At 34.6% G+C, this 26,654-nt stretch overlaps 4 protein-coding genes across 4 annotated transcripts in view; 2 read left to right on the top strand and 2 right to left on the bottom strand.

Moving 5' to 3' along the window:
* Positions 1–832: 832 nt before the first annotated feature.
* On the top strand, positions 833–1,948 carry LOC144444932 (QRFP-like peptide receptor). Its single transcript, XM_078134484.1, has one exon. It carries the CDS (start codon positions 833–835, stop codon positions 1,946–1,948), a length of 1,116 nt encoding a protein of 371 aa, XP_077990610.1.
* A 5,160-nt stretch (positions 1,949–7,108) lies between these two features.
* On the bottom strand, positions 7,109–11,632 carry LOC144445050 (tRNA-uridine aminocarboxypropyltransferase 1-like). The gene is made up of 4 exons (XM_078134600.1): positions 11,231–11,632; positions 9,614–9,754; positions 8,414–8,660; positions 7,109–7,397 (listed from the first exon to the last, which is right to left on the bottom strand). The coding sequence occupies exons 1-4, from the start codon at positions 11,558–11,560 to the stop codon at positions 7,114–7,116; spliced, it is 1,002 nt and encodes a 333-aa protein (XP_077990726.1). The 5' UTR covers positions 11,561–11,632; the 3' UTR covers positions 7,109–7,113.
* Positions 11,633–11,944: 312 nt separating this feature from the next.
* On the top strand, positions 11,945–18,739 carry LOC144444711 (uncharacterized). Its single transcript, XM_078134230.1, has 2 exons — positions 11,945–12,086; positions 13,702–18,739. Exon 2 carries the CDS (start codon positions 13,752–13,754, stop codon positions 14,403–14,405), a length of 654 nt encoding a protein of 217 aa, XP_077990356.1. The 5' UTR covers positions 11,945–12,086; positions 13,702–13,751; the 3' UTR covers positions 14,406–18,739.
* A 4,029-nt stretch (positions 18,740–22,768) lies between these two features.
* Positions 22,769–26,654, bottom strand: part of LOC144444931 (uncharacterized) — a 34,900-nt gene continuing 31,014 nt past the window's right edge. The window contains exon 10 of the mRNA XM_078134483.1: positions 22,769–26,546. Within this exon, the coding sequence (XP_077990609.1) occupies positions 26,432–26,546 (115 nt within the window). The 3' untranslated portion in view covers positions 22,769–26,431. The remainder of the gene's footprint in view (positions 26,547–26,654) is intronic.

Here is a 26,654-nt window from a genome sequence, read left to right as displayed (position 1 = left end):
TCTGATGACCACAAAGCTAGAAACACTGAGTTGTGGCTTAAGCCCTCCTAATTTCTGGAATTAAGTATACATATATTTAAAACCTGTCTATGATACGTTACTTTGTAGCATTTTAGCACATCACAATGATACGTCACTTTGTAGCATTTTAGCACATCACAATGATACGTCACTTTGTAGCATTTTAGCACATCATAATGATACGTCACTTTGTAGCATTTTAGCACATCACAATGATACGTCACTTTGTAGCATTTTAGCACATCATAATGATACGTCACTTTGTAGCATTTTAGCACATCACAATGATACGTCACTTTGTAGCATTTTAGCACATCATAATGATACGTCACTTTGTAGCATTTTATCGCATCATGATGATACATCACTTTGTAGCATTTTAGCACATCATAATGATACAGCACTTTGTAGCATTTTAGCACATCACAATGATACGTCACTTTGTAGCATTTTAGCACATCATAATGATACGTCACTTTGTAGCATTTTAGCACATCATAATGATACGTCACTTTGTAGCATTTTTATCGCATCATGAAGATACGTCACTTTGTAGCATTTTAGCACATCTCGATACGTCACTTTGTAGCATTTTAGCACATCACAATGATACGTCACTTTGTAGCATTTTTATCGCATCATGAAGATACGTCACTTTGTAGCATTTTAGCCCATCTCGATACGTCACTTTGTAGCATTTTAGCACGTCACAATGATACGTCACTTTGTAGCATTTTTATCACGTTATAATTATATTAGTTGTCTTCAGTCTTGTTCCTGTTTTCTCTACAACAGTGTTATCCTTCTCAGTATGCCTGGAAGCGTCGTTGATGCTGAGATACCAGTGGACGAGTTTGACTGGTATGCGTTATGGGACGCAGCGGAAAAATTAAACACACCTCCTGAGGGACATGCAAGCGTTGGTGTATTAATGATGGCCATGATTTTAATAGGGAACGTTTGGGTCATCGTTGCCGTGTTTCGGCAACCTAAATTACGCAAGTCGGCAACAAATATTTTTATTGTTTCACTGTCCGTGTCTGATATTTTGATTGCCTTGTTTTATATACCTGTACACATAGGTCATTTCGGTTACAATCTTCTCATGGATAGCAAACAGTTGTGTCACTTCTTGTCACACATCCACTACTCAGCAATGTGTGGTACTACGTTTTCTTTGATTTGTATTGGTTTAGACCGTTTTCGCGCCATTGTGCAACCCTTAAAACCGAAGATGACGTTAACACATGCAGTTATAGGGGTAACAGCAGTTTGGGTTTGTTCTCTCGGATACTCATCGTACAAATTTTTCTCAAATGGCATCGCTGATTCCGAATATGAGACCACTGTTGAAGATGGTAATGACACTTTGTATGATAGCTATATTATCTCTAGATGTACGATTGTTAATCGTGAATTGGATATCTACTTCAGACTCGCAGATATAATATTATTGTATATCATTCCTTTAATGGTATTGGCTACTCTTTATTCATGCATGGTATTTACTCTTTGGTGTAACAAAGCCCCCACCAACAGTTCTAATAGAAGTAAGAAAAGGGCTGTAAAGATGTTAAGTTTTGTCGTCGTACAGTTTGCCATAACATGGCTGCCATATTACGCTTTCCAATTAGTTATAGCGTTTACGCCATTGCACAAGGCACCGAAGGTACCCTTCTTATTTTCTGATACGCCAGTCACCATAACCATATTCCTAATGCTCTGCAACAGTTGGATCAACCCTATACTGTACGCCTACTTCAATGAGAATTATCGAAAGGAGTTTAAGAAAATATTTGTCTGTTTTTATAAGTGCAAGAAGGGAACAGTTTCTCCTGAAGACACCGCAATATCGATGCAGGCAACGAGCAAGTCTCTCGCTACTGACACAACAAAAGTATCTCGAATAAGCACCACAGTTGCATAGTTTGTTCTGTATCTATATCAGCATATGTCTACATCCACATTACATTTATTTTGTGTTAATGAGATTAGATTGTACTTTAGATATTGTGGATCACAAATATATATTAATGTACATAGTTTTATTTATAAGAACAGTGTATTTAATGATAACAACAATAATCTGTATTCGTCCAAATAAATTCGAAAATTTGTTAAATAGTCGCCACAGATCGACGCCGCACCCAGGTGCCCTAGTATTGAAGAAGGAGGGGGACACCGGTGTTTTTCGGCAGGGTCAAACTAAAGGTTGGCGTATTTTAGAGGCAGAAAGTATTTAGGGTCATCTGAAGAACTATCTAAATGGTAACAATATTGTTACCGTAGATGTAATATTATAGATGAAAATAGAGGATAAGTCTCCTCAAAACAATATTACAGTTGCAAATAGCGACGTGGTTCCTGTATACTTCTTTACCATTCGTCAAAATTAATGTACAGAGAAAGTGTTTTAATCTACGTCATCTTCATGTTATTAATGTTCATATAGAGTGTCGCTCTCCGCCCTCACCGGCCTATCTAGGAACGGGTTGACCGGCGTGTGAGGTCGCGCCGTTGCGGCTACGTATACCTTACAGACTAAATGCAGTGTAGCTGTAAAGTGAACACTGTCTAAAGCGATATGTTATCTTTGGGAATCGTACAAACATATTATCCATTTGATGTAAATGAAGTGTGTAAAAATTCAATCTCTAATTTTCAAATCTCAGTATCTTTGCTGGTTTCACAAATTGTGACCCATTCATTTATAGTGTACGAGGTTAATATAAAGATATTTCAACAATATGCTGTCATGTCCATGGGGATTTTAAATGTTTATAATGTTTTAATGTATTTCAGAAAACGGGTGTAAACATCCTGTGTTTTAGAGCCATAATTTGCAGTTGATGATACATATTGCTATAGTCAGGGAGCCTTCAGTAAATATGGAGGGGTAGTGCCGATGGGGTGGGGCAGATTTTGCAAATTGGTTTTTGGGGAGGGTGATATTTTATGAAATGAAAATAGGGGAGGTCATATTCTACTTTGACTCATGTATTACGTAGCTTTGCATATATATTTTGTGATTTGGCATCCAATGGCTGCCACATCCCACTCGCCACGTCCCACCGCTACTACCGTTGTACCGTAATATCAGAACACATTGTCAAATAACTGTGGACAAACATGCATTGAATCGAGTATGCGTGCACGTCACCTTATTTTGTGATCCTGACCCTTCATTCAAACACAGCCATATTTGTAGTGAAATTAACATTTTCCACCGTTTCAATATTGAATACACAGAGTTTTCATGCAAGTGTTTACATCTATACTATCAAAGGTAAACTTTTTTATACGGTGACCTTTGACATTGAATTTTGTCTTGAAGTTGGTGTCATCTACACAACAAGACTGTGTATCGCTGTGTTTATATGTATCTGATAAGATTTTACCCGCACATGTGCACACAAGACTGTGTGTCTCCGTGACCGACTTCATTTACATACCACGAGTACGAGTGTATCTAACTTATTTTTTTAATCCGAGGGCACACAACATGGTCTTTATGTAAAGCGTTTGAATAAGTTGAAGTTCACAGATTTAGGTAAACCAGTCCCTCGGGTCTGGTTTTTGTTCAAATCTGAAGTGTTTTGTAGGGTATATGAAATGTCTTTATATAATAAATATACATATATATTAACAAACCTAGAATTTTACACGAAGATAACAACTCATTTTGAGAAGAAGAAAAAACTTGGATAAGCTTTTCCTACTGTTATAACTGTGACTGGTCACATGAATATAAGATTTGAAATTAATGTACGTTTTACTAAAGATAATTTATTTTATCTTGCAATTTGCTGGCTTTAGATTGCAAATTTAGGGTTGAAAGCCTTCAACTGGATATAGCAACATCTTTTAAAAGATGTTAGATATGATAATTACGTATTCGTAATATTGTACTGTCTGAATAGTAATGAATCACCTGTGGGTGAGGGTATTTTTGTACCTGTATATATGGTATAATAAATCAAATCAAAAGTTATTTTGGGTCCGCACTCAAAAACAGCGCCCTCAGCGGTGATAACTATTTCCAGTTACTGCACTATTTACGGAGAAGATCTACCCCGATTACAATGTCTAATTATTGGTATGTTAACAACATCAGTGAATATATTTTATTGTGGTTGTCTGATCAAAAGATGATAAGCTTACTACCACTGTTACAAACTAGTGCAGTTTTAACTTGGCGACAGAGTCAAAACCAAGATTTCGCTCAAGATCTAAACCTGTCACTACACTACCTATGGATAACATTCAACACTAATTAACCGATACAATGTCTTTTAAAGAGGGATACACTTTGTCACATTTATATAGGAGATCGACAGAAAGGTATTACATATTCTTTGATGACATTTGTCAAACAGGTTTAGATTTTTGGAATAATTTACACCATATAGACAACATTTTTAATTGATATTACATACAAGAAACTTTCATCTACTTATGTATATTATATTTTGACAAAAATTATATTTAGGTGTAGACATTGTAAAAGGACATTCATAAATAACGTCAAAGAATAGTGTTTCTATGATAGGTATGTCTTATTTTGGTTATATGAATTTGGTATTTGAAACTATTTTATAGATTACACACACACATACACACATACTAACACACACTCACTCAATAACTCACTCAATCAATCACATACACACACACACACACACACACACACACTCATTCATTCTCTATCTCACTCACTCACTCACTCACTCACTCACTCACTCACATTTATACAATGTCACTTGAATATAAATTATTGTATACGTTTATTTTTGTCATATTATTTCATTTTACTTAAGTTTATTCTTCATTTGCTTAACGTGCTAGAATTTGCCACTAAATAGTTACATTACTTTCTCTTAGTGACTGTAATTTTGAGTCATCTATGTATCATTCAAAGTAAGTCGAATTACTCGTAGATTATTTTATTTGTATCTTGTTATATCATTTAGACAAACATTTTATGCATGCTTTTATTACCTCTTTTCCCCATGAATTGTTTACATTAATAACTATATTATGATAAATAGCTTTATTTTTGTTTCATGTCTTTAAAGTAAGTCAGTCAAATTTATGTTTATGTGCTCTGTATAATTTACTTTGATTTGTTCACCATGGTATATTATGTAGGCACTATGAATGAATTGTATATTGTATTAATATTATGCCGAAATAACATTATATATATAATTGATGTGACTAGCACACCTTCATCAGGCTGTCAAACTACTAACAAAACCAAAGTAACTATATATATGTATATATATATATATATATATATATATATATATATATATATATATATATATATATATATATATATATATATATATATATATATATATATATATATATATATATATATATATATATATATATATATATATATATATATATATATATATATATATATATATATATATATATATATATATATATATATATAGAGTGTCTGATGATCGCAATATGCGTGAAACTCCGAGTTACACCCAAGAAAGAGTTCCAGTACTACCAAAACTATTACGCTCTGCCACTGCGGTATAGAGCACTGTCTTAGCAGATTGATACTCACCGAGTTATATATATATATATATATATATATATATATATATATATATATATATATATATATATATATATATATATATATATATATATATATATATATATATATATATATATATATATATATATATATATATATATATATATATTTTGATAAATAAAAGGGCAGGATTTGCTTAATCTACCAGGGTTGTCTTTTACATTTTCTATACCTTATAAAGTGATTACGCATCTTCTCTGTGGACTACCACTATAAAATAAAATGTATTAAACTCAAAAAGATGGAATGCGGCTGAAATTAAGCAGATCAAGCTCATTTACTTATCAGAGTTTACTAAGCTTATAAGATAAATAGTGAATTACATTGACACTGGGCCTACCAAATCGACATTACACCCAACCAACTTTGGAATACTAGGTAACTGAAGGAGACTAGCGTTACTTCAGGGTACTGAGTCGTGTTGATATAGCTAGGACTAAATGACTATTTACGGATTAAATACTTCTGAAGGTCAATATTTTCATCGCACGACTGACCCAGCGATCTCCAGATCACTGTGTCGACATTCGTCAGTGGTTTGATTTCTCGAACATAATTTATCTATCTTACGTTAATTATTAAATGTATTAATTCTATAGTCAATGTTAATTATTTATTCAGTGAACAATAAAAGTATATTTAGTACTTGCATCATGTTTGTATCTCGTCTTTTCGGAATTTTGATTTGCTTTGATTTTGTGATGGCAGGGGGTGGGGTGGCTGCAAGAGTCATAAGATGCAAATTGAAGTGGCAAAACTTGACATGTAAGTTATACCATAATCACTGTCATGACATTTAGTTATTTATTTGTTTGTTTGTTGTTTGTCTACTTATTTATTTATTTATTCATTTACCCTTGGTAGCTCATGAAGTAGATTGTAAGATACGTCGTGTTGCTCGGCCCTATCAGTGTGGCATGAATGTTGTATCTGACTGACAATGACATACTTCTTTCAAAGGAGGCCGAGAATGAAAACAGTCACGACACAAATGCAGAGATGACACAAACAACTTAATAACAAGATTTTGACTTTCCGTTATGTCGATAAACTGCAGATTCTCTAATATTGTTCCTCCTGCCCCCCTATGTAGAAACCCTGTTTATGGGTACATTGAGGGCAATGAATAATCTCCACTGCAGATGCTGCAGTCACTCCTGGAACAACAAGAATAAAAACATACAGACTGTGTCCCTTTAAACAGAAACCCTCAAGAATCAAAACATACAGCCAATCACGAGAGCACTGAGTGAATGCAATTTCGAATGTTGAGTGTTATATTGTAAGAGGGATTCTGGTTGGCTACTCGTAAGTACGAGATTGGGTTCGGGAAAACCTATGGTATTGTGTCAGATGTAACGAGTGCTCACAAAAAGAACAAATGACAGTAAACGTAACAGCTAAAAAGAAATCGTGATGTGTACACTACATCGGCTTTTAATCAGATTGAACATACAGCCTGTGTCTCTTTAAACAGTAACTTCACGTTGCTTCTTTCTGCTTTTATTTCTGGGTCTAAATTTACCTTGCAGTTTTTGCTGGTCAATGTTCTCTTGTACAACTTTATGAAGAAAAGAATACAAATACAATAAGTTGTCATATCTTCCATCATAGTTTGGGTCAACAAACAGTTCATGGTACTGCACCATAAAATGATACACTGCTTCAATGGTTGCTAAGTAACTGTCTGGCTTGCCTTCTTGTCTTCTCCAAAACGACGTCTTTGCTGACTTCAAAACAACACACTGTATTCCTGTAAAGTACATTAAAAAGATAAAAAGAAATGCAGTCACATGATTTAGAGCATTGATCATTGAAGAATCAATAATTTGAAATCTATTGGTGAAGAATGTATTTTTTAACCAGATGTATAGCTCTTTGTTGTGACATGTAACTATAGCAATAGAAAATGATGAAACTTAAGAGTTGTCCTTAAATCTATTGTTTTATTAAGTAATAATAATAATAATGTTGGTTTTTACATAGTTCTTTCCCACTTTGTGCTCAAAGCACTTTACAATTATTACCCCTGGCAGGGATTTATAGCTGCACAACAGCCCTTTGTACTTCCTCAACTCCCTGGAGAGCATACAATCCATTGCAGCCTTTATAAGCACATAGGATTAAAGCATTCACATTGCAACCTCTATGAGATCCTACACAGCTGGATTGACTGGAGAACAATCTTGGTTCAAATCTTGCCCAAGGACTTTAGCCACTCAGAAACAAATAACAGTGGAGGGATTCAAATGTGCGACCTGCAGATTTCAAACCAGCCACTCTAACCATTCAACCATCACGACTACACAACAACCTGCAACCTGCAGATTCTAAGCCAGCCACTCTAACCATTCAACCATCATGACTACACAACCTGCAACCTGCAGATTAAACTATTCAACCATCATGAAGCCACAACATCAAAGCATATGCTTCTCCTGAAGTTAAATAAATCACGGCAGTCCAGAGTTTTTGCAAAGGACAGGAAGTAGACAAAATCTACTGGGGTTACCCAGCCACTATGCCTGGGTTCTCAAACAGTATAACATGGTAGATTGTATGGGCAAACTGCCACTTTACCTCTCCCATTTCTGTTACCAGGGTTCCTCTACCTGAATAAAAGCACTGCGATCCATTCAATGACACAAAGTACTCTTGGCTCATAATGTACTTAAAGTTTTATAAACATAAATTTCCTGCAATTCTTTCATTATATTTGGAGAACATTTTAGCGACAAAATCACCATAACCATTAAATCTACTTCCCACCTTTAAGTCTCTCATCTTTGAAAATTCCAGCAGTTTGATTCCAAGTACTATCAATAAACAACACTCTGTTGAATGGAGGAACAACTTTCATGTCATATTTTGTTTTTTTAGCATCTGGACCATCTTCATCATGTTTTGATCTCCTAGCAACTGGTTCATCGTCATGGTGATTCATGTCCTTCTTACAGCATTGCTTTGCATAGTCTTGCAATGAGATAGCAGATGATGAAGGAAAGACAAGTACCACCTAGGGATAAAGAAAGATGAATAGATATTAATACTGTGCAGTGTTCTCCCCACAATGGAGAAAGCATAGTGCTAACACCGTCCTTGCCATCCAGGCTACCATGCTTGGCAGGTTTCTCTCATGCTTTAACATCCTAGAGTTTCATCTGAAGAGAAATGGCCGATTCCAATGTCCATGTGTTAAATATAAACATGTCACAGTATGTTTCAAAGTTGATGACAGGCATATTATATGCTTATCATTATGCCAATTAACATATTGATACATATATATATTCATTGTGCAAATTACTGCTTAAAACCCACTGCTGAAAAAATATATCAATCTACGATGACAATACTGTAGTACAAGATGCACCTTTCTCCCTTTTTAAGGTAAGACACCACCACATCAAGTTGTTAATCTACTGTTACCAAGCTGATGCATTAGCAACTTCACCAACCAATTCTCAGCTTTTTTTTATGAATCGAGCAAAGGGATATCTGTTTCTTAAAACTACACTGAAAATTGTGTTCAACGATTAAACATCATCACAAGGTGGCTTTTTTTTTAATTCTTTCAAGTTATGTCTAATTTACATACAGTATCTTAAAGTGGAAGAGGATTGGGTATTTATTTATACCCAATCCTCATCCATATGGCCACTTTATGTCAGTTTCCTGAAAAAATGAGAACCATAAACTTGACTTAATTCATGAAATCATTTGTAGGTTGAGGTCAAAAAGTGTTCACTGGTACAGTATTTCATTTTGAGCTGCCCACTCTATGCAAAGAATTTACAATTTTCTGTTCATGCTTTGCTACAAAAGTGATGACCTCTGTACAGTTTAGTCCTGTTTCTCCCAACACATAGATTTTCATGAACAGGGACCCATCCCCAACCCCCTCAAAATAGTTGTTTATATTCCAGACAACCAACACAATTTGTATTGGTTGTCTGAGTTTATGCGTACCTTGTCTTTCTCCTCCAATTCAGGAATGCGTGGATATACATGAACTGTGACACTAGAGGGCGCCAACACAGCGGCATGAACTGCTGTACTTCTACCTTCCAACTCTTTTGGATGTTTTATAATGTCCAACTTTATTGGCAACTGAAAAAACAAACAAATAGTGGTCATTCTCTAGCAATTAAAATCTTTCAAAATATTTCAATGTCAATGACACCATTTAATGACCACTTTGGTTAATTTAATTTCAAAATGCTGAAGGCAAGTTTTCTTGCACCCAAAAAAATGATAATGGAGTCATGGTGTATTTACGTAACAAATATCATATTGTTATGGTCACCTAGCAAAACATTACAGTTGTCTGATTCACACACACACACACACACACACACACACACACACACACACACATACATGCATGCACGCATGAATGTATGCACACACACATTCACATAGACATGCACATACACATTAACACACACACACAGACACACTAATGCACGCACGCACGCATACACACACCCTTAGGGTCCATGATACAAAAAATATTTTAGGGATACTGATATCCCATTATTGCAGTAAGTGGTTCTACAGGGATGTCTTGCTTCCTAGTACATAGCCTAGCTCCTTCCCTTTGCTCATTTTGGCTATGTTGTTAGAGTTGAAAAACATAATGTCTAAAACCCCACCGGGTCACCCCAAACATCTTTTTGGCCATTTTGCATTACAATACTAACAAATACACTCATCCAAAATTCTGACCACCATGTTGAATTTGGCTATCAAATTTGCATGAAATTAGAGTTCACTTGAGAAAAAAAAACTGTTTCTGATCAGAAATTTACATTATTTACAAAAGACTTTTTGCACACAAGTGATCTCTGATCATGTCATGCAAAGAAGCTAAATTCAATGTTGTGATTGGAATGTAGGATGGGCAAGCTGATATACATGTATTAGGTACCTACATGGTGTACATAGTCTCAGTTACCCCACAAGAAACCTTGTCTGTGGTTACCCAGACTCTCACCACTGTGAGTGCTACTACGAGACCACTCAGACAAGTCTGTGAAAACATAATCCCAAATCACCCACACCGAATCTCTCTCTCCCAGAGCAGTGCATTCTGGGGAATACTTTGTGTCCAACATTGCACACTGAATGATGATATCCAGGTTCCTTCATGACAGGTTGTGTGTCTCTAGCAACTGACACATTTTACACAGTAATTACAAAGAACAGGTCTCATAAACCAATCGTTCATGACTTGTAAGAAATGTATTGCCCGACTTCTGGTGTAGATAACTTGGGATTATGTTTCCCCTGACTCTTGTCTGTGTGGTCTTGTAGTAGAACCCCCAGCGATGAGAGTCTGGGTAACCAAGACTGGGTAACGAGACACAGACAGTGTACTACTAGTAGTAGTACTACTATCTTGTTTGTCAACACACACAAAAGCATTTCATCCATACTGAAGTGACTTTAATTTGTCTGTCTGTCTGTCTGTCTGAAATCTGTCTGACTCGATTACAAAAGTTTCACTGCCCACACATCCAATCTTTTCTCTTTATGAAGGTGAATAAAGTCTCTTTTGGTTTTTATAAAAGAGTATCTCCTCACTTCAACTTGCGGGACTTTTCCTTCTAGTTCACCCATTAGACGGAAACACGTATAACAAAACCACTTTCTTGACGCTTGACAACCAGGACACTTAGTTCTACCGACTACATCGTGAAGGGCACTGTGTGATGCAATGAGCATCCCGGCAAAGGGACTGTCTTCGACTTCACTATCTTCAGTTGTGGCGCCTGGAGCTGTACTGAGGGCAGCACTTACAGCTTGCTCCTCGTCGGACTTAACCGTGATGCTTTCACTAGAATCACACACTTTTGAAGAACACACATTTCCATCGGTGCATCCTTTTTCTTTCTCCATTGCTTTTGCGAGCATTACTTTGTCTTTAGTTGACGCATTGTTGTTTAAACACGTTGTTTATCGGGGAATTTGAACATTCAACATGAACGCGGCCATTTTTTAAAAATGAAATTGTATGTTATTTCTCTACTCAAGAAAAAATAGACCTGGGGATCCTCCATTCGATATGTGGGTGGGTACAACTTGTGTATCTATCACTCAAAGTATTATTCCTGACAATACACCAATAGTGAAGAAATTATAATGCTGTAATTCATGAGATTATATACTCTTTTGTCATTTGATACTTTAATCGCGTCTGTTTTTTACCCAAAGAAATTGTCACAAATCGTGCATGTTTGCTAACCTTTCCACCCTATAACGTTACTTCCGGATCATTTCCGTGGTGCCCTCTGTCAGTCTCGGGAGAATATACGAGATTGCAGGGGATTCCTACACGAAGCAGAAGGCACGTTAGGGGTTCGTATTTGTGGGTATATTTTCCGTCAAAATGTGAGTTTACGGTAAAATTCAAGACAGAGGTGTAAAATTCGAAAGGCAGGTGAGTAGTCTGAATGTGTTTTTAGCAAATATAAGGTAAACTGTGTTTATAATGCGTTCGTAAACACAAAGTGTTATGATATGTTTACAAAAAAGGTAACCGTAGGCCAGCGCGGCTGTCCGGCTAGTGACAGTTCACCAACACACACGTACAAAAACAAGAGTACAGAACAGGAAATATTTGTTGTGCAATGGTCCGTTCAGCTTCAATCGTGTTTTGCGGGTCAACAATAACACGCCTTGGTGAACTTATACGTTTGCAGTAGTAAAGGCATTTTACTATGTCTACTATATAATTATGTTATGATGTTTTCCCAAAACATAAAAATTAATAAAATTATAATGGTTGCATTCTAGAAAATGTCAGCCTTATGATACATTCTTTGAGCAAATAAATAGAGTTATGGTTTTATAAAACAATGTGAAAGCTGATCGCAACATATTAAATATTCACCGTTTATAATGCACAATAAAATACTGAAAACAAAGATAGACAGCTGCCATGTTGGCCAAGGTCAACTGCCTAATTTTTTTTTATAACAAGAAGTATGTGGTAGTTGTTGTGTTGCTTCAAAGTGAAACTCAGAAGACTTGTTGCTCTTAGACAAAAACGAAAATTGTCCTACTCTGTACTCATAACTGTACATTTTGTAGCGAACGACAAGTGCATATCAAAAATGGCGTTCATTTATTTTCCAAATATTATAATAATTATGCTGATCGAGTTTAATACCATGTGAAAGAAACATGAACAGACAATATTGCTTCAATTTGTACTGGCACTACGATCTGTTGCTTTGTCATTATGAATATAATTATCGTGAGGTAAATATACAGGTATATGGTGAATAGATCATGTAGGAAGACATCACCTTCGTGTGGTCTTTTAAACTTTTGCCTATTGTGAATGTCAAGGCAAGGTTCAAGTTCATATCTGGATAAAGTGCATGATTTAATCTAGCTCGTATGGTTTTTATGTACAGTGTTGCGTGTATGTGTACATCATATAGATAATGCATCATTATCTAAGTTGCTGCTATTCTATTTATGTGCCATTTAGGCAGAAATTTAGCCTTCTGTAAATTAATTCAAATGAAAATGTAACATATCAAATTATTTAATTAAATAGACAGATATCATATGTATGCAGCAGTTTAAGCCTGTACTATGGAGATTGCCTTCAGAAATATATATTATTATTTACATGCATACATACACATTGTGTACATATGTTTGTTTGTTTGTATGTATGTATGTATGTATGTATGTATTTATGTATGTATGTATGTACGTTTTTGATACATTTTTTTACATTGTTTGATACATATGATAAAATTACATCATCGGATTGTTTATGAGTTATATCTTAATACTAGGTGTGAATTCAGTTAATTGCAAGTGATGGCTGAGTATGCTTCAGTATTGTACAATACTGTCGATACCTTTTAAATATGCAGCAAAATCTATGCCCAAATTCATATCAACTCAGCATGTGCCCCTTTAAGTTATTTGGGAAGGGGAATGAATCATTGTCCTATAATCAGGATGGGACTGAGATGAACATTGAGACTTGACAATAGTGTAAAATGTATTATTATGTATGATTTATCTTGTAGAGTGATTGCATAGAAAGGTGTACCTGTTGACTGAGTGTCACCTTGAAAAGATGGCTGTATCTGACACCAGTAGCATGGATATTGATGCTGCTCTCCATGAGTTGGGAATGCTCAGTGCTGTCACAGAAAGCCGTAGGGAATATCTGAAGGAGAATGAATGCCGATCAGAAAGTTGCACAAAACTTACGAAGCAGGGATTTACCGTTGTTCAAATGAACCCAATGTTTGTGACTCAGTTACAACCAGTGAAAACCCTTCCATTAACCCCAACCATGTCAACTAGGATCCAGTCATCACCGATGATAGGATCAGAGGCAGAAAAAAGCAGAAGAGCGTCTTTCCCTCCACCAAACTGTACAGATTTTCATGTCAATCACAATCGTGTTGCAAAGATACATACATATAGATCAAGAGTTCGATTTCGGAAACCATATTCTGTTCCGTCAAAACGAGTGTCATTTAGAAGGCATAGTGAAAGTGAAGATCCCAGTTCTCCAAAGGTTGATAATGGTATCAAAGATGAAACCCAAGAAGACTGTAAGGTAAAAGAAGAAGAAAGTACACCTCAACCCGTAAAAATTAAACGGTCAAAGTCCTTAGATGACCTTACTCTCACTAGAGTACAACGAGAAGAAAATAGTGTCATAGAAAGACTAGATGTAGAAAATATTTCTAAGAATTTTCAAGATTTGAAAGTGTCATAGCACAGGTAGCATGAAAACTAATACCTGTATATCATAGCAGACTTTTCAGTAAAATATGTGATGTGTTGTTTTGATAAAATGTATTCCAAAGTTCCCTTATCCATTTTAACACTACTTCTCAAATATGCTGCATGTGATATATAACTTGATTTCGCCATTAGTTGGCAATCACTTACCTAAAAGTATAACTATTTAGTGCGTTTTCATTTAACTTATTTAACAGGAAGTATGTTATGATATTCTGTTACTATTATCAAATGTTTGACTCCAACCAAAAACTAAACAGTGAACGGCATGTAATTAAGATCCTTTAAAATGGAAGGGATGCCTTGTGAATTCACTGTGTTTAATAAAACATTGGAATGAGATCAAATGCATTGGTTCGTTCACTTTCACTTATCAGTATGGAGCTGGCATCGATTCGAACTTAGGTGGAAGTGACATACTCGCTGTGCTTGGCAACCTCCGTGAAATGCGTAATCTACTATTCCTATTGTTATTGTAATTACCGGTATACAACAATATAAGCAGTCAACATTAGATTTAACGAAAGTCCCATGCAAGGCCTATACATCACTGCCGTCTGAGTGTAGATTGATGACAACTCCATACTGATAAGTGAGAAAGAACGACACACATTTTAACATCCAACATTGCAGTAAATGTAGTGAATTCACATGGGATCCTTTCCATCTAAGATCCATCCAATATGAAGTGCTTTATAGTTTGGATGTGAATTTCAAGCTGTTGCAGCCTCTACTCTGGTGGGTTTTGTCTATCATAAAATTAAGTTTTGTTATATGACAAAGATTAACAGAGTGACTAGTTCAGCCTAATGACTTTATTTATGATAATTTTTGAAATAATTTATGTTTAAGATTTGTAATTGGTTAAATTTGCAGTCAATTACAGCTGTCTTACAACAGCAGTTCACCCTCACTGTGGTAGCTCTAATGCCACTATAGTCCTTTCACTCCACTGTAATAGCTTGTGTTTATATCATAAAAGGGGCACAAACTAAGTTTATATGGGGTTTTTTTGCAAAAATCTCTGGTAATGTTCTACTCACTAAAGAATACCTAACTTAACTATCACTTGCAATTGACTGAACTCAGACCTGGTACAGTATTACCATATAACATATAAACATAATTTTTATATGTATCAAAAAATGTCAAGGAATCCGTATAAGGAGTCAACTGTTCTAACAATGTCATAAGATAATTGTAATGTCATAGAAGGCGTGCAGTGACATTAACATTATACCAGAATAGTTTAATCAAGGTTTTATGGAAGTACATGTACTTTCATTTGAGTAAAAAGGTTTATAAATTCAGTTTGTGCCACTTTAGGGATATAGCTACTTAAATCTTAAAATATTACATTGCTACAAATGTATATGATTTTATTAGCTGCTTTGATAATGAATTGTTTTGGTTGCAGTGCACACTTTTTAACACAGTAAACTTACAGGGGAAGAAAGATGAGACTGGTTGGTTTTATGTTAGCTGTATTTATTTATCATGCTTAGGGTACCCAGAAAAGTGATTTTCACCAACACCTGCAAAGTGCAACCTTTCTAAAGTTGAGTTATTAAAATTAGGTTATGTGGCTCAGAAGAGATATGCTGTACACTGGGATTAGACATTCTGGTAAATAAAAAGAAGCGAGACAACTCTTGAAACAATAGGCCATTATAGACTGCAAACAGGAAATTGAGAATACAGCACCCTAGCTCAAATTGAGGGTATCATCACCTCGTAATACCGTTTCTTAAGAGCTTTGTCACTTGGCATTCTCTGTAACAGTGTAAATCAGGCATGTTTTTTGTATTGTTCAGACATCGAGGAAAGCAGTAGTGCTCTATGATTAACAGAGAGTAACCTATACTATGTATACCCCCAGGGTACACACAGACAGGAAGTAGAGTGCCATCATGGCAAATTTTGGAAAGGCCTATCGCCTTAGAATTGTTTGGGCAAGGATTATAGAGGGGTATAGCTCTTAACTGTGTTTAATTCCCAGAATGCCTCACCCCAGTGTACAGCAGTTTTGCCAGTTTTAAGTAATAACTATTTTAGAGAAGTGCATAATGTAGAACTTGCCCATCTGTCATCTTGAATATTTTGAATGGTAGACAATGGGAACTGTGATAACCATCGTTGCAAACCACGGCCTCTTATACGGCACTGTCCAAAACGTGCCAAAATAACAACTCTGGTTTGCAAGAATGTGTGATAACAAACATAAATCAGTCACTGGCTGACAATCTTGTCGCATGCTTAATCTTAGTGGTCATAAATAGTCATGCTGGGGCTCCCTCAACATCCTTTCACAGGATAGAGCAGAGTCAGGGCAGAGCGACATGACATATCTTACAGTCGAACTGAGTCTATGGTTACCCTTACTCTTGCTGGGGAGCTATTTTAGGGATTTTCCCATTTGAGATATAGACTACAAATAATCCCATAGTCTTTTGTGTCTGAGCATGCTAAAGTTTGAACTCAGACCACTATTACAAGTTCCCCATTTGTAAAAATTACTTGTCTAGATCATCTAAAGATAAGCCTTGCCTTTGTTCCCCTGTAAAAGATTAGAAATTGATTTGATATCAACAACAGCCCAGCTTAGTGTGATATATATTGAAACACCTCCACGGATATGCAATATTTAACAAGAAAAGTGAATTAACATATTTACAGGCAAGTTAGTCAGTTTAAAAGTCTGGCCTCTTCCCTTGAACCTGTTTTGAATCCCCAACCATAAGTGGTCAGTCTTATATTTTCCCCATTAAGTCAGATAGTACTATTTTCAGCTGTTCAGGTGAATAAGAGAATATTCCCAAATATTCGACATTTCCTTTGTAAAACCTCAACCCATGACTTCTGACTTCCTCCTCAGCAACATTTCAGACATTTAAAGGCACCCTGCCCTGTTGTGATCCATATTGCTGTCTCAGCTAGGACAGGTGTTATGTTTAGTGTAGGGATCAACACTTTCAAGTCATATCTGCTACAGAACAAGTGTCTATGTATAACCTTTGAAAGATTTACTCTGATAAGGGAAAAAAGTCAACATCCACTATATGTGTTCATTATAATAAGCAGGTATTTAGTTATTGGATTTCCAATGAATAGGAGCTTCACATCAGTGGGAGTTTCCAGGAGCTTCACATCAGCTCACCTTCTGTATATTAATTATTATGTGCCAAGTTGGGATGTTTCCAGAAAGAGATTTACTGTAGGTTTCTATATTCATATTCCTAGTTGAGACAAGAATTAGCAGGGTTAGGTACCTTTGTAAACAAGGTGACTGAATCTGTCACTTACAAGACATCATTGGAGAAGTGACTTAGTGATATCAGAATGAGGTGTAGTGGTTTACTACAAAGAACATTGGTGAAGGCTTAGATAGCATCATGGATAGCATGTACTTATATTTCCCAATATTTTTTCTTTGTTCAGCCAAGGAAAATATGAGTGACCTGAGGGGCCTTGTCACTACAAGTCACAAGATGAGTAGTGACAAAATCCTTAGGTCTTGAGTATTTTCCGGCTGAATGAAGAAAAATATTGGGGAATACTATAATTATACCTCCTCAAGCAGAATTCATGAAAAAGGGGAAAAATAACGGCTATTTGGAATGGTTTGACTCATATTTCGAGACCGCAAAACCATAGACACAGGTTGTCGTGACGTAGAACATCCAGGGTATATACTCCATATCTTCTATTCAAAGACAATAACTTGGCTTGTGCATGGTATAATGTTCTTTATCAATGTTTCTGCTAAGGATTAAATGTATGCTTGTACATTGACATTGTGTACTCTGGGAATGAAATTTAGTGCTCTTAACAACATAGTGTGTGAGATACATGTATGTGTCGCCGTGCATCTCAGCCTATCAGCCAGCACTCACAGTGCTGATATGACATGGGCCATTTTGAAATGGTTGTCAGTGTTAGAGGTTTTATCTAATGTAATAATTATATTGTGTTCACATGATATATTAGACTGAGTGACCTTTCTGTCTAATTTGACCTTTTAACCTCGTTTTGTTGTACTGTATATTTGATTTGTTTTGAAATTTTTTACAAGTTTGTTTGTTTTGAAATACACTAATAATTGAAGCAATACAAGGTGTTGTCTAGTCAATAACTGAGTTAGTGAGTCTATCTCAAAATAAAAGATACGTGGAAAATTCACATTGTTTGTAAAAATGACAAAATGGAACTCTTTTAAGAAGCTAACAATATTACAAACAATGTTGTTTTTATTCTTGATACCAAAATTATCTCATTAATGAAATGTTACCTCAGTGCAGCCTTATTGTGTAGCAGTATCAGAGGGTAGGTGGGGTATCTTAGGGTAGATGGGGGTGTCAGAGGGTAGGTGGGGGTATCATAGGGCAGATGGTGTGTCAGAGGGTAGGTGGAGTATCTTAGGGTAGATGGGGGTGTCAGATTTGTGGCAAAAGATTGGGAATTCCTTTGATCATTTGTATGTTTCCTGAGATTAGACAGATTTTCAAACAGTATAAATATTAATAAAGATTAGTGTTACTTTGGCGTTTACTCTAGGTCAGGTGATATTCATGAAATTCATTCCCTAGGTCAGGTAATATTTGTGGAATTCACTCCCTAGGTCAGGTAATATTCATGGTACTCACTCCCTTGTTCAAGTAATATTCATGAAATTCACTCCCTAGGTCAGGTAATATTCATGAAATTTACTCCCTTGTTCAAGTAATATTCATGAAATTCACTCCCTAGGTCAGGTAATATTCATGGTATTCACTCCCTTGTTCAAGTAATATTCATGAAATTCACTCCCTAGGTCAGGTAATATTCATGAAATTCACTCCCTAGGTCAGGTGACATTTATGGGATTCACTCCCTAGGTCAGGTAATATTCATGGAATTCACTCCCTAGGTCAGGTAAAATTCATGGAATTCACTCCCTAGTTCAAGTAATATTCATGGAATTCACTCCCTAGGTCAGGTGATATTCATGAAATTCACACTCTAGGTCAGGTAATATTCATGGCATTCACTCACATATTTTAGCTCTTGGAAAGCAGAAAAACATATTTGTTTCATAAATTAAATCATAAATTAATATCCCATTTGTCATCCATATGGCCACTTTAAAATATGGAAATTTTCTAAAGTAAACGAGTGGAATATAACAGCTATGACATACATATTACAAACACTATTTTATCAAGCTTTCAGTTCATTTCAATTAGGGACTGTTGTTACGAGATATTCCTGCTTTTTTTTTTGGAGATTAATGCTGTGATATTTTGACTTGTGAGAACTTTGAATAATTTCCGCATTACCTTGATCATTAACAAACCAATTTAAAATATTATATAAAACTAGACTTCAGGGAACTCAAATCATTAATAATTCTTTTTGTCCAATTTATGACTTTATCTAGAATGCTCTACATGTATGTTGTATAGGTACACACAGAAGTATGACTAATACCCAAGTCAATAATGTAACACTTTTAGGATGAAGTGGCCATATGGATCAAGATTTGGTATTTATTTTGGATTGTTAATTTGTAAAACAGTTTTATCATGGCTTCCTACTTGAAAAATCAACATTGACTAAGTCTATGTTTGTAACTCAATACATTGCAAAAGCTTTTATTTTTAATTAAATGTGTAAAAAGTTTGTTATTGTATGTACAGTAACAGTTATTATGCTTTTGCAATTTATTATATTGTTTCACATTGATTTTTCAGGTAGGAAGCCATGGTAAAATTGTTATATAAATTAAAAATCCAAAATAAATACCAAATCCTCATCCATATGGCCATTTTTTTAATAATCCATGAATTGTTCCTCATCAATGTTTTACTATGCAATGTTTAGAAGTCTATGGAAGTTAAATAGATTACTACATTTCATGAATGGGATTCTAAACTAGAGTGAAAACACAATCATCAAATTCAAACTTTCCAGGAACCAGTGAATTTATGGACTTTTATAGTACAGCATGACAATCTAAAGTTCAATTCTTGGATGTTCAAATGTCATTTTAATTAAGCTACATTTTAAACAATACAATAACTATGATCACCTCTTTCATGGAAGAATTTCTGGACTTTAAGGACATTCTTTTCATATGTGTTTCTTTATGACATGACCAAAACTTCATGTTTTGTTCGAGTTCTAAAATTAAAAAATATGATTATTTCAACCGACCTTAGAAATTTAATCCAAGGAATAATTTTTGTGGCCTGATAATTTGGTTTAAATTTAAGGGTGGGATTTTTAGGGGGAATTTTATCTTTGTTTCTAAATAATCAAAGTCACGTTGAAGGTCTTATATTGAGAAACAAATTTGAAAAGAATGTCATCCACTGACAAAAACATGAAATGATTCATTTTTTAAAACATATATATACCAAAGGAATGCTTAACACAACATTACTGCTTTTCTTTACTATTTGTATGCAGGTGAATTTATACAGCTATGTACTACTCTCAGTTTGTACAAATAACACACTTCAGATTTCAAAGATTCTGAAACTGACAGAGAAAAGTTAGACCTTATAATTTCTCTGTAAACTTGAGGGAAAAAATCATCTAGGAAATAAGTGACTTGCAGTATGTATGTTTTTTGCCACAATGTGTTGGCCTCCAGATTCAGTACTTGACTACAAGCCACTGAGTTTAATTAGAATATTAACCCTATAATGACTTGGTTTCTGTAACTCTATGTAATTACACCCTAGATATAGGGTGTCAGGCTTTAATGACTTGGTTTCTGTAACTCTATGTAATTACACCCTATAGCTATATATAGGGTGTCAGGCTTTAATGACTTGGTTTCTGTAACTCTATGTAATTACATGTACACCCTAAATATAGGGTGTCTGGCTTTAATGACTTGGTTTCTGTAACTCTATGTAATTACACCCTATAGCTATATATAGGGTATCAGGCTTAAATGACTTGGTTTCTGTAACTCTATGTAATTACATGTACACCCTAAATATAGGGTGTCTGGCTTTAATGACTTGGTTTCTGTAACTCTATGTAATTTCATGTACAGCCTAAATATAGGGTGTCGGGCTTAAATGACTTGGTTTCTGTAACTCTATGTAATTACATGTACACCCTACATATAGGGTGTCAGGCTTAAATGACTTGGTTTCTGTAACTCTATGTAATTTCATGTACACCCTACATATAGGGTGTCAGGCTTAAATGACTTGGTTTCTGTAACTCTATGTAATTTCATGTACACCCTACATATAGGGTGTCAGGCTTTAATGACTTGGTTTCTGTAACTCTGTGTAATTTCATGTACACCCTAAATATAGGGTGTCAGGCTTTAAAGGGTGAAGTCTATGAACAATACAACCGTATACCTTATGTATTAAATCTACTTGTATGGCTTACAGCATGTCCAAAAGTATCCGTATTACACTAGAGTGTCTTTCAAAAAAAAAAAAAATTGGTAATAAATTTACTTGTTATTTATTGTTTCTTGTCATGATTTCAAATCATAACAACTGTGTAGTGTAGTGGGTTTTTTGTTCAAAAGTAACTTTAAATTAATTATTGACTATATTGCATGTCTTTCATTTCAAAGTGGGCTTTCATTTTTATAACAGTTTATTTAATGTGTATTACCTTTATGTATGCAACTTACGGTTTGAACATATGTTTAACAAACATGGTGAGGTTTCTTCCATTTGCTGCTTTAATAAAAGATGCATTGCACTGCACTGTTTTATATATAGTAAACAGTTCTCTTGTTTTTTGTGACTTGGAACCATTTTTGCAGTACACTCGATTTCTCATAATTGTTTTGTAATTGTGTACATACAATCTTTCACTGTTTATACTGTACCAGTTGTGCTACAATATCATTGACACTATTTCAAACTCAAAGTACATAAACAAGTTTACTGTCAGCAGAAAAAAAAGCACTATTTTTATTTGGCTGTGTTAAAGTTGCTGTTCTCATGGATATACTATAGTCTGTATTGAAAATATGTATGCTATGGTAGGGAGCCCTCACACGTCAGGCAGATAGAGCTGTCCAGTGAGGGTTCCCTTTCACAGATAAAGCAGTCCAGTGAGGGCAGAGCAACACACCTCATCTTACAATCTAATAGTCTTGGTTACCCAGACTCTCACCACTGGGGGCTCTTCTACAAGACCACCCAGACAAGAGTTTGCGGAAACAACGTTCCAACTACCCTGCAATGGAAGTCACAGTACATTTCTTCTGGGTCTTAAAAAATGGGCTTACAAGGCCTGTTCATTGAAATTAAGATGTATCACTCACTTGAGAAGTGATAACCTGTTGCTAAGGCACCCCTCTACATGCTATTTCCTGCTTGGGTGAGTTAGAATCTCATTTCGCTAAACTCTCACTTGGGGTGGTCTTGTAGGTGGAGCTCCCAGGGGCAAGAGTCTGGGTAACCGAGATTTACAATCTAATGGATATATCACAGTAAAAATTAGACTCTTTCAAATTTGGTGCAAATTATTTTATTGAATTATATGTACTTAGAACAGTGAAGTATTTCACTGAAGATAGTACACAACAGCGTCCCATTCACAGGACATTTTTTTTTTGAAATTATACATAACATGATTGATGGGTCATTGCAATAACTACAAATACCGGATCTGTGATATATACTACGGCATTAAAACTCTATGGTGAAGAGTCACGTCAGAAAGTGTCCATAAAAGTTGTAACAAAAGTTAATTTTGAAATACAAATGTATTAAATCCTTGCATACAATACATGGCAATACTGGAATAGGACATCGACGTTGATGAATAAACCATATATATCAACATATCTTCTAAACTTTTAAGATAACCTCCCCTAGAGTGATCTCAGTTGAAATGATGAAAGGACTTGATGTTCACTATAGTTCTTATGGCCAAAATTGTTCATCAGCTTGGTATTATCTAGCACAGGTTACTGACTAGCACTAGCACAGGTTACAACACACAAGTAGTTCAATGTATTTTTAGCTGATGAGGATCATCCACCAAGACAGATCAAAAGTTCAATGCTAAAATACTTTGAATTGTGGTTCTATTGTATGCAATTCATATAGTCTGGTACACTTGAAGACTCATCTTTCACATACAAACTGTGGAAATCAAGTGGACATTGTCTGTAACTCAGTAGGTCCCATTTATCAGTGAAACACGATGTACAAAATATTGTAATGTATTGTATAATAATAATAACACACACTAATGCTGATTAAAGAGCTGTGTATCATTGTTGATACAATCTGAGAGTGGCATGGTATTAATTACTTCAGGGTCTATGATTACACTGTAAACCAATAGCCATCAAATTACAGACAGGGGTGATGTTCTGATTGTAATAAGTCCAATACCATCATCATACATGTCAAAATAATTCAGATATTAATGCTGGGGAGGAGGGGTTAGGTATTTGGCTACATACAATACTATATTTTATTAGAAACTGATACAAAAATTGTCTATAAAAACAATACATTTAAAGTGATTTTTATGAAGGAAACAAAATAATTTCATATCTTATTCATATGATTTAAGAATTCCTGTATTATGTATGTTGCTTCTCTGGCAGTATTTTCTATTAATTTTTAATAACTTTGAAATTCACTGTGTGGTATTTGCAGTTTATGCTTCCACAAATATGAATGATATTAATTGAAAATGCAAATAAAATTGTTGAAATTACATATCTACCTTATGATATTAAAATACATCTAATGTAGCTATGATACAAATTATTAATTATTTCTAAAAATATTTCAGCAACACAAAATGTACTAAAAGGCAATTCATACATGTTAATATATAGAAAATGAGCTTTCCAGTGTTATGACCTCAAGGTCAGAGGTTAAAGGTCAATTGCACTATGATATCAGCTTTACCATGAATTAATTACCAAATTCCTTAGTATATCAGTCATTTTTTATAAAAAAAATAATCAGTAATCACAGCAGTATTCAACATGATTTGTGAAAACATACAGTGAATATATATCATACTGATGTATAATGTTTCATGATTATCAAATTTTTTTAATTTGTATATATATGTTGTATGTATATGCCCTTGAAAGTAGTAGTAATATTGTTATTTTTACCAAGTATAATATATAATGGTTTGTTGATGGATTTATAGAAATTTTGGAATTACTCAATTATTTAGTAAGATTTTGACAAGAAAATTGGGAATATTTTACTACAATATGAACTTAAAAAATTACTATCGTGAACAGTACTCAAGATAAGAAAACACTTGCCCCTCTACTGAACTAAAGTAGAGTCTAGCTAGCTGGCCATATACATTCACTTTCACACATTCTGAAGATATTTGTATTGTATTAAATATTATAACTGATTAATTAGAATTACATATTTAAGCCATGAATGAATGAATACAAGTTCTTAATTATACTGATGTACACTATTCGTTTATCTATTTATTAACGTTTGACATCAGTCAGGCAGTCCACACAGTTCACGAAATGCTATAAATGTGGGCATAAAAACATATATGTAATATGTGTAGTATGTATAGTATATGCCATTCAATGTAATTCCTTCACCATATCAAAAAGACAAAGTATAATACATCATACTGTGGCTACTGTTTCAAAGTTAGCTCTATTCCAAGGCAATGATTGGGGGCGCCCTCAACGGTCACTTGCCAATTTTTGACAACTGAGGCATTTTGATTTCCACAACCAATTAAAAGTGTCATTTCTTTACAATCAAACACTTTTTTTGAACATTTCTGTGCCCTATCATTCGTAGAAAAATTAAAAGTACTTATTCTAAATTAATCCACCGATTAAGATTAATAATACACTATTCTTCCATCATTCATGAACACATTTCAAATTTGTATCTATCCCAGCCTATTCTTGATAAAATATCAAAGCCAGTGCAAAAGTATAAGTTTGGAATTACTTGCTGGTACTACACTCCTCAGTACTTTTCCAATGTAATTCAATAAATCACAAATCACTGGACAGATCATTTCACAATATTCATAGAATCTCCCTGTAAATTTCCTACATATAAAAGCAATGTTAATTTAAAATCATGATTGTTTCAGTTAGTCTGTGATATATACCTCGTTTACTCATCTTAAATCAATGAGAGAGTAAATCTAATCGTCTTGACCAGCAGGGAAATCCTTTCAATACACAGGTCACACCTTCTATTGACATCAACCATGAAGACAGTTGTACAGCGCCCTCTATGGTGTAAATATAAAACTCTATACTCTTTCTACAGTTCATTGCTATTTTGCTCCAATAAGTTCTTATAAGTAACTTTTCATTTGTTTCTATTTAAACAATTACTGTAGACAGGCAAAACAAGACAAGAATTGGTACAAAAAATGTTATTTGTGACTAAATAAAACTTCCAGTCATCCTGCCTAATGTGGTAAGAGTTCTAGCTAGTTGACTCTGCTCTTTAACTTGCCTTTATTATGAAAAAAAATTATCTTTAAATGTGCAATGATTTTACGTATAAAATGGAACATATACTTATTATTGTATAATACAATGAAACATTGATTTTAGCATGTCAGACCTGTTTCATTCAGATAATAATATGTCAAAGGTCAAATGAGACCTGTGTGCATTTACATAACTGTCTTAGGTCAGAGGTCAAGACTGACTCCCTACCAGTATTTATATCTGGTATAATATAAACCTGATTATTCTCAATAATTTAATCCTCGTAGAAAAAAAACAATGTCAGGTTTAAGATGGTTTTTAACTTTATAGCAATATGGTTATGCTAACAATCAAACAACTCTTTGTATCGTTGTTGTAACAGTTGTTGCCATGGATACATTTGCATATATCAGCCATAGTTGAATCTTTGATCATTATACACCATCACTTGGTGTATTTGATGTATACTGCCCTCTATGTTCATCTTTTACAGTATCAATAAAGGTTTGATTTACTGTCCTCAGTATTCAATCTTTGCTGAATTAGTTTGGTTTATTTTATATGTCTTCATACTCGGCCGATTCATCATCATCATCGTCATCAATATTTTGTGTTGGCAGATCATCCATACAAATCCAATGACCAATAGACTCTGCTAATGATGCAATCCACCTGACAATAAGACAGAAAACAGTCATTATTATCATATCATGGATTAAGATAAGGACTAAGAATGATTTTGTAAATAGATAATAAGAGAGGGGCAAGACTTAATAACTG

This window comes from Glandiceps talaboti, chromosome 13, assembly GCF_964340395.1.
Source record: "Glandiceps talaboti chromosome 13, keGlaTala1.1, whole genome shotgun sequence".
NCBI classification, from domain to species: domain Eukaryota; kingdom Metazoa; phylum Hemichordata; class Enteropneusta; family Spengelidae; genus Glandiceps; species Glandiceps talaboti.
This window is presented reverse-complemented; position numbering and strand designations above follow the sequence as displayed.